The following is a 13,621-nucleotide window of genomic DNA, read 5'->3' as shown; positions in this document are numbered from 1 at the left end:
CCCGCGCCCTGCGCCTCCGCCCGGCCAGCCGGCGGGGGAGGGGGCATGAGCCGGCGCCCGCGCGCCGCCGCGAGCTGCGGGCCGGCCTAGAGCCCCGCGCGGGCCCCGCGCCCAAGCTTAGCCGCCGTCGCTGCCTAGCCGTGGTCGCATCCCCGGGAGCCGCGATGCAGCGGCCGGGGGAGCCGGGCTCCGCGCGCTTCGGTCCGCCCGAGGGCTGTGCGGATCATCGACCGCATCGCTACCGCAGCTTCATGATCGAAGAGATCCTCACCGAGCCTCCCGGGCCCAAGGGCGCAGCGCCCGCGGCCGCCGCTGCTGCCGCGGGCGAGCTGCTCAAGTTCGGCGTGCAGGCGCTGCTGGCCGCCCGGCCCTTCCACAGCCACCTGGGTACGTGCAGCGGCCGCCGTGCAGCGGATTGGGTTTGGCAGGAGGGTGGGAGTTGAGCCGTGGGGTTGTCCGCAATTCATCCTCTTTCTCCCTTCGGTTTCTGGAGCGACCTGGGATGTAACTCAGCGCAGGCCCCAGGCATCTCTCTTCGCGCACTCCAAGTGAGAAAAGTAGAGGGTGCGAGCAATGGCTACCAGGCCTTGTGTACTCAAGCCAGGCCAGAAAAGAGTTTGTCCTCTGCTTCAGGATGACTTTTCCAATCGGGTGATAGGCCAGACCCAGGGACCAGAGCTCGCATCCCCAAGGTAGATGCAAAAATCAATCTACCGTGCGCTCTGGACCAAAATGACTTCAAACCAGGGGAAGCCTGAGTTTCTCGGTAGGGTGGACTAGGCATAACAGTAGCTTCCCGCTCTGGGAAAGCTCAGACCTCTGGAAAAGAGGGTTGTGTCTCGAGAGCTGGATGCTAACTGTGGCCCAAGCCAACCATGAGCCTCCCAGAGCCCTGTGCTTTCTAGCCAGCAACCAGCTGAGGCCTCTGCTGCAGCCAGGATCTCCGTGGGCCTGCGGGAAAGAGGCCTGGTTGTGATCCGCTGCTCAGCTGGCCCTTCTACCTCCAGGTCAGCTGGACTTCCATGCGTCTAGAACCACTTGCTCAGACCTTTTCTGATTTGGTCTTGTCTCTTGGGGGGTTGCATCTCTGCCTAGGGCTTTGGTTGACCGCTCTTTGGTTGACCTCCTTCCTAAGCTCTTTGGTAAAGTGGAGCTGTCTCCCTTCTACATCTCTCCCTTTCTCTTCCCATTTCCTAACTGTCCTTCCGAAGTTTACCTCACCCTGATGGTTCTCAGACAGGGAGATCCACTTTTTACGGGATCTCCTTTATGAGAAGCCTACCAGGAAAGGAAGCGTCCTATATAGACTCCAGCTCAGCTAGCAGTCTTCGGGAACGGCCCCAGATCCTTTTCTGTCCTGGTGGCAGCCAGTCCAGCTTGCCGGTTTGAGGTTCATCTGGTTCCCAGCCATTCTGCTGCTGTTCACGATCAACGTTGGCAATTCGTTTGAAGCGGGCACATAGCCGGTTTAGGGCTAAAAAAACAGGGAAAGATCTTCATGGGGGAAGGCCTGAACAGAGAAAACAAGAAAGGCAATTTTCAGGTTCATAGGATGCTTTTCGTAACCCTTTCCTAGTTGATGTCCAAGCCTCCGCCGGCGGTGTAGGTGCAGCGCAGCGCCCAGAAAAACAAATGCTCACATTCCACAGCGGTTTTTCCCAACACGGAAGCCTCCCCCTTCCAAATTTACCCGTTTCTTCTTGGTTTCTCTTTTTCACGAAAGACTTACTCTATGTCCTCGGAGCTGTGAACTTGCTCCAAAGAATCCTGAAATCTTAGCGCTTGCAGGCTCATGGGATGCCAAAACAGAGCAAGAGCTGGGAGGGATACTCTTCTCTAAGACTCTCGGGATAGCTACGTGAAGGAGGGTCACCCGGGATGCTAGGTTTAAGTCCTCAGGGAGTGGCTGGCTCAGGCTGAGCTCGGGCTCCCAAGCTCAGCAAAGTGCTGGGGCCTCAGAGGCTTGAATCCAGTTCACGCGGCTCTCTCTTTTTTTTTTTCTGTCTCCCTGCAGCGGTGCTGAAGGCTGAGCAGGCCGCAGTGTTCAAGTTCCCACTGGCGCCGCTCGGCTGCTCTGGGCTGGGCTCCGCCTTGTTGGCCGCGGGGCCTGGGATGCCCGGCACCGCAGGCACGTCGCACCTGCCACTGGAGCTGCAACTCCGCGGGAAGCTGGAAGCCGCTGGCTCGGGGGAACCTGGCACGAAAGCCAAGAAAGGACGCCGGAGCCGCACTGTATTCACTGAGCTGCAGCTGATGGGTCTGGAGAAACGCTTCGAGAAGCAGAAGTACCTCTCTACCCCAGACAGGTACTGCGGGGCAAGACTGGCCTGGGAGGCGGGGGCGTGGAGGGTGGGAGGCAGTAGGCAGGTGGTGGCCCGACGTGCTGAGGGTATGCCTTGCTCTTTCCAGAATAGATCTAGCTGAATCCCTGGGCCTGAGCCAGTTACAGGTGAAGACGTGGTATCAAAATCGGAGGATGAAATGGAAGAAAATAGTGAGTGTGACTGGCGGCTTCCTGCGGGCTGGGGCTTCCTGGGCTTTGTCCTCGGTGTCCTCCAAGAAATATCTCCCCGCTCTCCTCACATTAAGATTTCTGCCCAGCCCATCCAGTACATTCGGTCATTTCTGCTTAGGTTTATTAATGGAGCCAACGTACGCCCCTATCCCAGGCACCTCGGGGCAGCCTCTAACTCCTCCATCCCCGGCTCTTTCTCCCCAGCAGCACTTTAAAGGCCACCGTTTCTTTAGGGCTTGGAGTCACTGGTGAAGCCTTGGTTGGACCTTGGGCACCGGGCGTTCCTTGATCTGATTCTTTTCTCATCTGGTACTGTTCATTCACGGAACAGGTGCTGCAGGGTGGAGGCCTGGAGTCCCCCACCAAGCCCAAGGGACGGCCCAAGAAGAACTCCATCCCCACGAGCGAGCAGCTCACGGAGCAGGAGCGCGCCAAGGAGGCAGAGAAGCCAGCGGAGACACCGGGCGAGCCCAGCGATCGAAGCTGCGAGGACTGAGCGTCGCGGAGGGTGCGGCGCCTTCAGCGGCGACCCCAGGAGCTGGCCCTTTCGTGCTCAAGCCGTTTGCTTTCTAAACGTTTCATTACTACTTTGAATGCGGACAGTTACGGGCCAGACAAGGAAGGACACAGGCCCGGAAGCCAATCCCAGGTCTCAGCGAGCTCCTGCCCCCAGTCTGGGAGAGTTGTGTTCAGCGTGGCCGAAGCTTCTGGTCTTTCTCGGACCTCCGCAGTGCCCCGGCGCTCCACGCGCATTCACGTCCCGCTCCTTGCCCACACTTTTCCCCGGCCTCCAGCCGGCCTTCTGGGCCCGGACACCGGCAGGCACACACTCGTTTCTGCGCCTTGGGGACCCGGCCGCCAGGTGCAGGTCCCTACCACCCTGCCCTGCAGAATCGTCTCTAGCAGATCAGCTGACACCTGGTACCCGATGTCGCTGAGGCTTCTAACCCCTCTCTTGCAAAGACGGTGACTTTTTTTTTCCAATAAAATATTTTATGACACAGTGGGGGGGCTTGATGGTGGGCTTCCCAAATCTGTGAGGGGTAGAAGAGCGGTGAGGTAGGAAAGGCGCTCGAAATTGCAAGCGGTGTCCTTACCTACTGGCCCAAGCACTGCCTCAGCTAGGTTAGTTAGGAATTAACAGAGTGTGAGGGGCCAGTATGGACTCTCCCTAACCAACTGTGGGGAACCTGCGGGAGGTGGGGGGGGGACCATCATAGATATTAGTCAGCCACCAGTTCAGAAGTGTCCCAGAGCTCTGAGCCATACAGGTCGTTGATTAGTCTCCTGAATCTTCCAGATCAACTTTTTTGAGGGGATGCTCAGTGTATGCTAGGCAGTTCTGTTGATTTGGCAGGGAATGCTGACTAGTGCCTCTCCCAACCAGAAAGGTCTCAGTTGTTTGGGGTGGTTGGTGGTCATGTGATGTCCTGCCTCATAGTGACCACCGGATGGGAATGAGGAACAGGTCACTTTACTAACTAAAGCTCAGAAAAGGGGACACAACCTGACCATTCAGTTTCAGACACATTAGCATTTGAAGCCATGGCCTCTCAGAGTCCCCAAAACGCTGTAGGCTTTGTGACTTGGCTTTGGTTTGGATTTTGGTGGTCATTGCTTTAAAACAAGGTCTCACGCTGTTACTCACTGCCCTGGAACTTGCTGTGTAGACTAGGTTAGTCTTGAACTCAGAGTGTTGCCGGCCTCTGCCTCCCAAGTGATGGGATTAAAAAACACACATAGCAAGGCTTTTAAGTTTAAGAATGTGGCAGTCACCTGTGTCGGTGACTATCCTCTTTATTTTTAAAATTTTGCATTTTCCTGTGTGTGTATGTGTGTGTGTGTGTGTGTGTGTGTGTGTGTGTGTGTGTGTGCTCGTGTGCGCTGTGAAGTGTGTATGTGCTCCTGAGTACAGCTGTGGGGCAAGGGCTAGAGGGATCAGAGGCCCTTGGAGCTGGAGTTGGGGCTGCTGTGAGCCGAGGGATATGGATGCTGGGAACGAGAATTTGGGGTTTCTGCAGAAACAGCCTTCGAACTGCTACTCTGTTTCTCCAGCCCCAAGCTTTTCATCTGGTTAGACGATCCCTTCCTAGAACCCATTTTAGACTTCTCCCTAGAGTTTCCAGGGTCATAGTCTGGAGAAACTAAAACTCACATTTTGGGAGGGCTTTGTGAGCAGTTTCTTCCGGCACCCCTGCTGTGCTTTGAGAGACCGTCTCTGCTACGGGTTCTTAATTCAACCTCACAAACAGCCCTAGGAAGGCTGCAATGCTGGCCACCTGGAAGGGACAGTCTCTCTCTCTCTCTCTCTCTCTCTCTCTCTCTCTCTCTCTCTCTCTCTCTCTCTCTCAGTGTGTGTGTGTGTGTGTGTGTGTGTGTGTGTGTGTGTGTGTGTGTGTGTGCCCCTCTAATTCCTTCCGGTCCCAGGTTAGCTCAGCCTAGCAGTGTTATTACGAAACATTCTTTTTTTTTTTTTTTTTTTTTGGTTCTTTTTTTTTCGGAGCTGGGGACCGAACCCAGGGCCTTGCGCTTCCTAGGTAAGCGCTCTACCACTGAGCTAAATCCCCAGCCCCACGAAACATTCTTATAGCAGTCCCTAGCAGTCATTTGGGCTAATCCTTACAGCTCGAAAGGAAAGTGACCAGAAGGCTTGGGGAACTAAGGTTCCAGCTTTTTCTCCATCAACTGCGCCAAACTATAGAAGGGTAGAACCCATTAGGTTGCCCCCCAGATGGGTACAGGGGTTCTAACTCAATCATCTATGACTCCTGTAGGGCCCCTTCATTTTGCTAAATTTGAAGAAACCAATCTTATGCAAATTACTTGCTAAGTGCATCTAAGACTTCCCCAGGGACGCTCCTCACTGGGTGACCTCAGCCGAGCCGGAGGGCTACGGGAAGAGTCGAGAATCAAAACAAATTTCAGAGTGCAGCGCCCTCCTTACACAGAGCAGGAATCTGACTCCGATTCTCCAGTTATCAGTGGATCATTGGAGGCAAGCCGGGGTCTCAAAAGGCGATTCTTTATCCCAATGCAGAAGGAGGTGGCAAGGTTTCCGTCGCTGTCTGCAGGACAGTGCTCCGGGCACACATCAGAGTAAGGCAATGCAAACGCAAATAGTCACCGAGGTAGGGAAGAGAGAGAGCAATGTTTTTCTTCGCGGGCAGATAGTTTTCTTGCTTGGGAGAATACCTGAGACTCGATGGAAACTTCGAGGCAAATGGCTCCGGGAGGGGCGAAGTCCGAAGTGTTCTAAAAGCCGGAGTTCACGATAAAGGGCTTCTCTTAACCACCGGGACCCTAAGGCTTGTGTGCCACCCTCTCCGTCCCCCAGAGCCGAGGGCCCCTCCCTGCCTTCATTGACCACGCCCCTCACTCCAGACCCAGGGGGTAGGTAGGAGGGGGAGAAGGTTCCCTCTCATTTCTTCTGGACCCTTGCCACAAAAGTCAATCTTTGGCCCCCAAGGTCCTGGGAAACAAACCTCAGAAATATCGCAGGCGGCTGCGGCCCGGGCGGTGTTTCGCGGAGCCCTCTGAGGGAGGGAGCAGGCTCTGGTGTCCCCGGTTAGCAGTGGCCCTGGGGCAGGGAGGACCTGCGGGACTCCGGGAAGGGAAGAGCAGACGGCTGGGGGAGCGGTGGGAACCCTCAGGTCGGCTGCGCTCGCCAACACTCTAGGTCCGCACTGCACGCACACACGGGGTCGCTGGCGGCTCCGCGATGTGTGGAACTCGGGGATAGGGTGGTGGCAGCGCTCTGCAGGGATTGGGGACGTGTTTCCAAGGGTCCTGAACTCCGAGTCTGGGCGGTTTGAGAGGCGGGAGCCGGGCTCCGTTCTAGGAGCTGCTTCTGGGGCCCAGCAAGGGCTGATCGCTGGAAGACCCCGCTTTCTACACTGGGCTGGGAGCCCCACCGCTGGCCACACGCACCACTAGCAGGGTCTCAGCACGAGCCCAATCCCACGCCGGTGACCCGCGTTTTGAGAACAAATAATAAAAGTCGCCGTGCCCCCTTCCTTGTTCTTTATCTCTTGAAGAATGGTCCGTGTGAGCTTACGAAGTGGAAGAAAGACCCTCAGCCCGGGGTCTGGTTAACTATGACTGAGTTTACGATCACCTGAAACGACAGGGCACATCTCTGAGCTCTTACGGGAAAGTGGGGGGCCAGAATCCGCTCATCTGCGGGGGGGGGGTGGGCGAAAGGCTGACTCCAGTTTTCCCTTGTCTAGGCATCTCTGAGCCCCTCCCCTTCCCCCCACCGAAGAAATCAGACGCTTTTTCTCTTTATCAGAGTCCCGAGGCCTGGTTTCGTTTTGAACCCCTTATTTTGTTTTTACATCCTGAGAAACCCTGACTTAGAAGCTACAGCAAGGGAGAGGAAACTCAAGGGGGGGGAAAAAAAAAGCCTGCTCAGAATCCTGTCTAGGCCAGGAGTTCCTGGGAAGCTTGAAATCTCAGATCTGCCTGGCCTCCGAGAAGCAAGTGAGAGAGCTAGGATACCTCACTCCCTTTAGGGCATCCGCTGCATGCTGGGTGTGCTGGACCTTGGGACCGGGAACGCAACTACTCCCAGGGGGGCAGGTGGGTCAGCACCAGGCACTTGTAAGAGGCTTTCAAGGAGAAGGCCTTCCCTCTTGCTACATCGAAAAGGGACCTATCTGTAAGGCTTCAAAAGCTTCTAGTTCTCTCACAACAACCTCTGGGTTCTTTTGACAGGTGTGTGTGGGGGGTGGTTGTCAGGGTTGACAGTGGTGTCTCTTGGCCAAGAGGAACCACCCAGGACCAGGCTAGGAGGGGAAAAGTCCAAGGACACCAGAAGGGACCCATGGGAATGACATTTTAGCCGATTAGTTTCTCTCTCCCTCCCTCTTTTAAATCTTTTGATCCATTTCTTTTTGTGGTGCTGGGGATCAAGTCCATGCCCCCTGCATGCTGGACAATTGCTCTCCCACCAAGCGACATCCTGGACCTCTCTGTTGTTTTTCAAATGTAAACCCCAAGAATGGTTTGTAATAAAAAAATCTCTGTCCTAATAATAATGCTACTTGCGACTTTTGGATGAGCAGGAAGTAAAATTCTGCAGTAGAAGAGCCATGGGCTGCAGCTTCACTGGCATTGTTGAGGTTTTTTTTTGTTTTGTTTTGTTTTTTCCTTCGGTGCTTCAAGGAGTCCCTTAGTAGTTCAGGGACTGATATCATGGCAACTCAAACCCTCTAACATTTATTAGGCTCCTACATGAACAGCCCTCCTTTCTTTCCTTCCTTCTGTCTTTCTTCCTTTCCTTCCTTTCTTTCAAAAGATTTGTGTACATGTGCGTGCACATGCAAGTGTGCATTGCACATGTGTGTGCACGTGTGTGAACGCCAGAGGTCAAGCCCAGGGGGCACTCTCCGGGAGCTGCTGTCCTTGTGTTTGAGACAGGGTCTCTCAGTGCAATCTGAGGCTAGACTTGAGCATCTTCCTGTCTCTTCTCCCCAGCAGTGGGATTAGATCAGTGCTTGGGGTTCTAATTGGATCCTCCCATCTGTGAGATAGGCACCTCCTGGCTGAGCTATCTCCTCTCCTAGATTCTTTTCTTTCTTTTAACAACATTCAGCAGTGGAAGTGTACAGCTCTAATCCCAGCAGAGGCAGTTTGATCTTTATGAGTTCAAAGCCAGCCTGGTCTACAAATTGAGTTCCAGGACAGCCAGGGCAGTTACACAGAGAAAGTCCAGACTCAAAAACAAAAACAAACACTAACAAACAAGCAACCACCTAAACCAAACCAATCAAAGAAGCATTGATTGACGTGTGCAGCCTCTAGTACTGAGGATAAACCTGCTTCATGCGCCTGACGTGTCTCCTACATCCATCGATAGCCAAGAAAGAGAGGGGCTCCCATTTGGCAGATGAACATAGAGTTTAGGGAGTTGGCTCAGGAATACAGAGACACCAAGGGTAGAATTTGGATCTGACTTGACTGGAGGGGGGGGGTCACCACAACCCTTTGCCTGGCAGCTTGAAGGTCTAGTATGTGTTTATGGGGGTTCTCAGATGTTTTAGAGTCCCCAATGCCTTGAGCCACCCAGAAGGAATCTTAGCATCCGTTCAATAAGCACTAAGACGCTGCCATGAGCAAACACTGTGCTAGGCACAGAGCCCATGACTGTCAGCTCACACTGCAGGTGGGAACAGGCTAGGCAGAAGGTAACGAAGCCACCATTAAAACCAGAGACAATGGCACTGAGTGACACAAGTCAGTTGAAAATGAAGCAGGTGTGCTGGGTACAGTGACTCATACCTCTACCTACCAGCAATCTTGAGAGGCAGGGGCTGGCAGATCTCTGTGAGTCTCAGGCCAGTCTGGTCCACATAATGAGTTCAAGCGAAGATAGCCAGGATGGATGACACAACAAGCAAACAAACAAAGCAAGCAAAGAGAAAGAAAGAAAGAAAGAAAGAAAGAAAGAAAGAAAGAGAAAGAAAGGAGAAAAAGAAAGAGAAAGCGGGAGAGAAAAAAGGAAGGAAAGAAGGAAGAAGAGAAAGAGAAAAAGAGAAAACGAGAAAAGAAAGAAAAAGAAAGAGAAAGAGAAAGAGGGAGAGAAAGGAAGGAAGAAGATAAAAAGAAAAAGAAAAAAGAAAAGAAAGAAAAAGTAAGGAAGAAAGGAGGGAAAGAAGGAAGGAAGGAAGGAAGGAAGAAAGGGAGAAAGAAAGAAAAGAAAAGAGAGGAAAAATTAATGGGCCATAGACAAAGAATGGGGCAGTCTTCAGTCAGGGTGGTCATTGAGATTCCGAAGCTTAGAGAGCTTCTATTGAAGCCTCATTGACAAGAAAAAAGTGTCTGTGCTACTCCTGGGGGAAAGATCAGGATCAGAGCAAGAGCAAAGGTCCCCGGTGTTTCTTGAGCTGTAAAAGAAATCACAGGTAGAAATGAGGAAGGGAGGAAAAAGCCAGGAGGTGGACCCAGAACTGCCTGGAAGGCAGCCTGAAGGAGGCAACCTTGGGAGGCCATCCCGCTGCCTATTTCTCTGCTGCACACTAAATTTAATAGGTCTGGGAGCTCAACTCCATCCCCTGCCTCTGCCAGGCAATTTTGTGGTGTGTGTGTGTGTGTGTGTGTGTGTGTGTGTGTGTGTGTGTGTGTGCACGCGCGCGCAAATGTGTTCATGTGCGTGTTCTTTCTTTTTCATAAGGTTGCAATTTTCTACGTGCTTTAAGGACATTAGAAGGGCATTTGACTGATGCACCATGCGAAAAGCATTAGGCAGGCTGCAGGGGCGCTGCTGGAGGGAAGGGGCAGGTGGAGGCAGGAGCTGGCCCCTACCAGCCCAGCCCGGTGAGGTGGGGGCGAGCACAGAGATGGGGAGGGAAGAAGATGGGAAGGAAGAGGAGAGGAGAGGAGAGGAGAGGAGAGGAGGGAGACTGAGCAAAGCCAAAGCGAGATGCAAAAAAAATTGACCCACACTTGTTGAAGAGGTGAGACAATTGGCAGTGGGGACACCCAAGGAGAGGAAGAGAAGGTGGTGGTCACAGATCCAGGAGAAAACAACAGGGAGAGGGACTGTGGAGGAAGGAAGAAAGATGGGGAAACTGCAAAGGAAGGCTGTGAAGTCCAGGGGCTCCCTGTGGTTCAAGTACAGACCTGTGGAAAGCTTCCTTGTCTGCAAGCTCATCCAGTGACACTGGCTTTTGCAGCTCACCTCTAAACCTAGGCCCCCAAGCCCCTGTGACTCTGGCCCAGCGGTGCTCATTACCCTCAAATGCCCTGTATTTGAAGTTTCTCAGTTCTGGACACAGCCCTTAGTCCTTAGCATGCTCCTGTTCCTGTCTACCCAGCATTGACCCACAGGACACCATCTGCACTTGGACCTGCATTAAGAGCTAATGGCGACTGTGAACACATTACCTGGTCTCTCTGTGACTCAGTTTTCCCTTCTTTAAAATGGGAAGATTAACAAAACCTCATGGTCTCACTGAGGTGTCTGAGTATTAAGCAATCAGATTTATTTCCTCCTGAAGTGGGAGGATTGGAGCTACAGAGGTGGTGTGCCTTACAAGTTTGTGGAGTTAATGGACAGGGTTAAAGGAAAATGGAGTGGATATTGTCACAGAAGAAGCCTGGGCTTTACACACACACACACACACACACACACACGCAGGCACACACACATGCAGGCACACACACATGCAGGCACACACATGCACATGCACACACATAGACATACACTCACACACTCATGCACATACACACGTGCATATACACACATGCATACACACATGCACACACTTACACACACATGCAGGCACACACATGCACATGCACATACATGCACACACATACACACTTGCACACACATGCACATGCACATACATGCACATACATGCACACACATACACACTCACACACACATGCACACACATATGCACATGCACACACATACACGCACATACTCACCCACATGCATATACACACATGCAAAAACACATATTCACACATACTCACACACATGCATGCACACACATACACATACACTCTCACACACACACGCATGAACATATACACGCACACACACACCTGATTTGGGTTCCCTGAGGACCCCGCCTCCACCAAGGTCTATTGACCACATTTCACTGTCTCCTTGGAGTTAGTGCTGTGTGCCAGGCCTTAGAAGCATATGGCTGCTGCATTCTAGGCTGTCTTTTCCACTGGTGCCGGTGTTGAGGAGTGGGGGAGTGACTGGACTTGGAGGTCCTAGCTTCTATGTATTTTGTGAGGGTTTCAACTAACAATCATAGCCTGGTCTTTGTTTTCACTGGGTCCACAATATAAAATTCCCTCTCCCAGCACTGGCTAGCAATAAACTGAAGTAGGAATGAGGTGATGAGCAGATCTTGGCAGCCTCGGTAGGGAGATCTCTGCTCTGACTGCCTGCTCAGAACCTTGAAGGTCAGGCTGCGACCATGCTTCCTTATCCTTTAGCTGTTCCTTCTCTGCCTTTTAGACCCTGCAAGAAATGGATGGAGAAATGGATGGGTACATAGATAGGTGGGTGAGTGGGTGAGCATGTTGGTGTATGTATGTATGTATGTATGTATGTATGTATGTATGTATATGGGTGTATGTATGCATGTGTGTATGTGTGTATATGTGTGTATGGGTGTATGGGCATATGGGTGTATGTATGTGTGTATGAGTGTATGGTTATGTGTGTGTATGTGTGTATGGGTGTATGTGTGTATGTGTGTATGTGTGTATGTGTGTACATGTGTATGTGAGTATAGGCGTATAGGTATATGCATGAGTGGATGGGTAGGTGTATGGATGAATAGGTGGGTGGGTGGAGAGGCAGATGGATGGATGCATGAATGGATGAATGGATGAATGGATGATGGATGAGTGATGGATATATCAGTGCTGAATGGATGGTCACCGTGTGGTCTTCTTGGTGCTTCTGCTGGGATCAGAGCCTGGGAGTGCCTGGGAATTTGCACCCCTCATCCTGGCACTCCTATTAACCAGGGGTAGAGGGGATTGATGGATCAACACCTTCAAACCCAGGGGATGTTGCTGAGTGCTGAGGAGTGGTGACCGCAGTGGGCCCCTCCTACTCAATTAATAATTACGATAATATCCCCAAGGCTGTGAGGGCGCACGGCTTTAATCCCAGCACTCTGGAGGCAGAGGCAGGTAGACCTCTGAGTTCAAGGACAGAGTGGTCTACAGAGTGAGTTCCGGGACAGCCAAGGCTACACACAACACACACACACATTCACACACACAGTCACACATACTCACACACACACTCACACACACATTCACACACACACACACACACACACTCACACAAAACCCTGTCTCAAAAACAAAACAAAACAAAACAAAAAGATAATCCCCCCATAGACATGCCCATAGGCCAATCTGATCTGGGCAATTTCTCAGATGAGGTTTTCTTAGGGTATATCAACCAAGGCAGCCATGTTTGAGGGCAGCCATGTTTGTAACTAGAAGGTGCCCATGACTGGAGATAAACATAACACAATGTGATACACATGATTGAACATTATTTAGCCTCAGAAATAAGGAAATCATGGCCTATGTTTTTCTTTTAAAAAGGTATACACTTAGAGGACAACATATTTAGCAAAATAAGCCAACCTTACGACAGCTCCCATAATGCTGTTGTGCAGAAGGGGTCTGGAGTGAGCAAGAGGTGTAACCGGGATGGCTGGTTTCTCCCTTTTCTTTTTTGTGGTCCTTAAGGATACCTTAGGGGCTGGGCTAGAGCATCCTGAGTCTTTGGGCTGACGATGACATTAACTGGAACAGTTTGCAGGAAACAGATGACCTTTGGCCAGTGAGTCACTTTGACCTGTATTTTTTAAAAAAAGCCCCACATACTACAGAACTTTTCGGGCTCCCTTGGTATGGGTGTAATGGGGGCCTATGTAGACAAGACCCCGCCTCTGGCCCCAGCAGGTTCCCAAGCATCCAGGAGCAGCTCACAGTGGCCTCACAGTGGTGCCTCAGCTTCCCTTGCCCCTTGTTCCTGCAGCATGGCACTTACATAATTTGGTGCAGATGCAGGGTGGGATGATCCTACTCTCTCCTGGTGCTGTGTCCAGTGGGCAGAGTTTTGGTCCTGATGCCAGTGACCTCAGCAGGTGGTGATGACTGTACAACAACGTGAATGTCACTGAAACCACGGAACGACACAGGGCCGCTTTTTTAAAAAATGAGGTTCATTTATTTGGTTTTTATTTTAGGTAGACGGGTGTTTTTGCCTGCATGTGTCTGTGTGCCATGTGCATGCAGTGCCTATAGAGGCCAGAAGAGGGCGTCAGATCCTCTGGAGCTGGAGTTACACAGGGTCGTAAGCTGCCCTTTAGTGCTGGAAGTTGAAACTTGGTCATCTGGAAGGGTAGTCGGTGCTCCTACTTGCTAAGCCATTTCTCCAGCCTCGAATGATAATTTTATTTTATGTTTTAGAACAGCTATTGTGTGCATACTACATGAACTCTGGAGCTCTGACACCCTCAGAACGTCCTTTCATGTATCTGCTTCATTCATTAAGTGTGAACTCCTCTCTCCTTTCCTCCTCCCCCTCTTCCTGCCTCACCCCATTTCCCA

At 51.9% G+C, this 13,621-nt stretch overlaps 1 protein-coding gene across 1 annotated transcript; it reads left to right on the top strand.

Annotated features, from left to right (window-relative positions):
- The first annotated feature begins 81 nt into the window (after window positions 1–81).
- Barx1 (BARX homeobox 1) lies at window positions 82–3,534 on the top strand. The gene is given in 4 exon segments (NM_001108880.1): window positions 82–387; window positions 2,015–2,306; window positions 2,410–2,494; window positions 2,847–3,534. Coding segments are annotated over 4 exon segments (765 nt in total). The 5' UTR covers window positions 82–164; the 3' UTR covers window positions 3,012–3,534.
- Window positions 3,535–13,621: the final 10,087 nt, after the last annotated feature.

Source organism: Rattus norvegicus, chromosome 17, assembly GCF_021556685.1.
Source record: "Rattus norvegicus strain SHRSP/BbbUtx chromosome 17, alternate assembly SHRSP_T2T, whole genome shotgun sequence".
Classification (NCBI taxonomy): Eukaryota; Metazoa; Chordata; class Mammalia; order Rodentia; family Muridae; genus Rattus; species Rattus norvegicus.
Note: the sequence above shows the minus strand (reverse complement) of the source record. Positions and strands in the feature narration are given on the sequence as shown.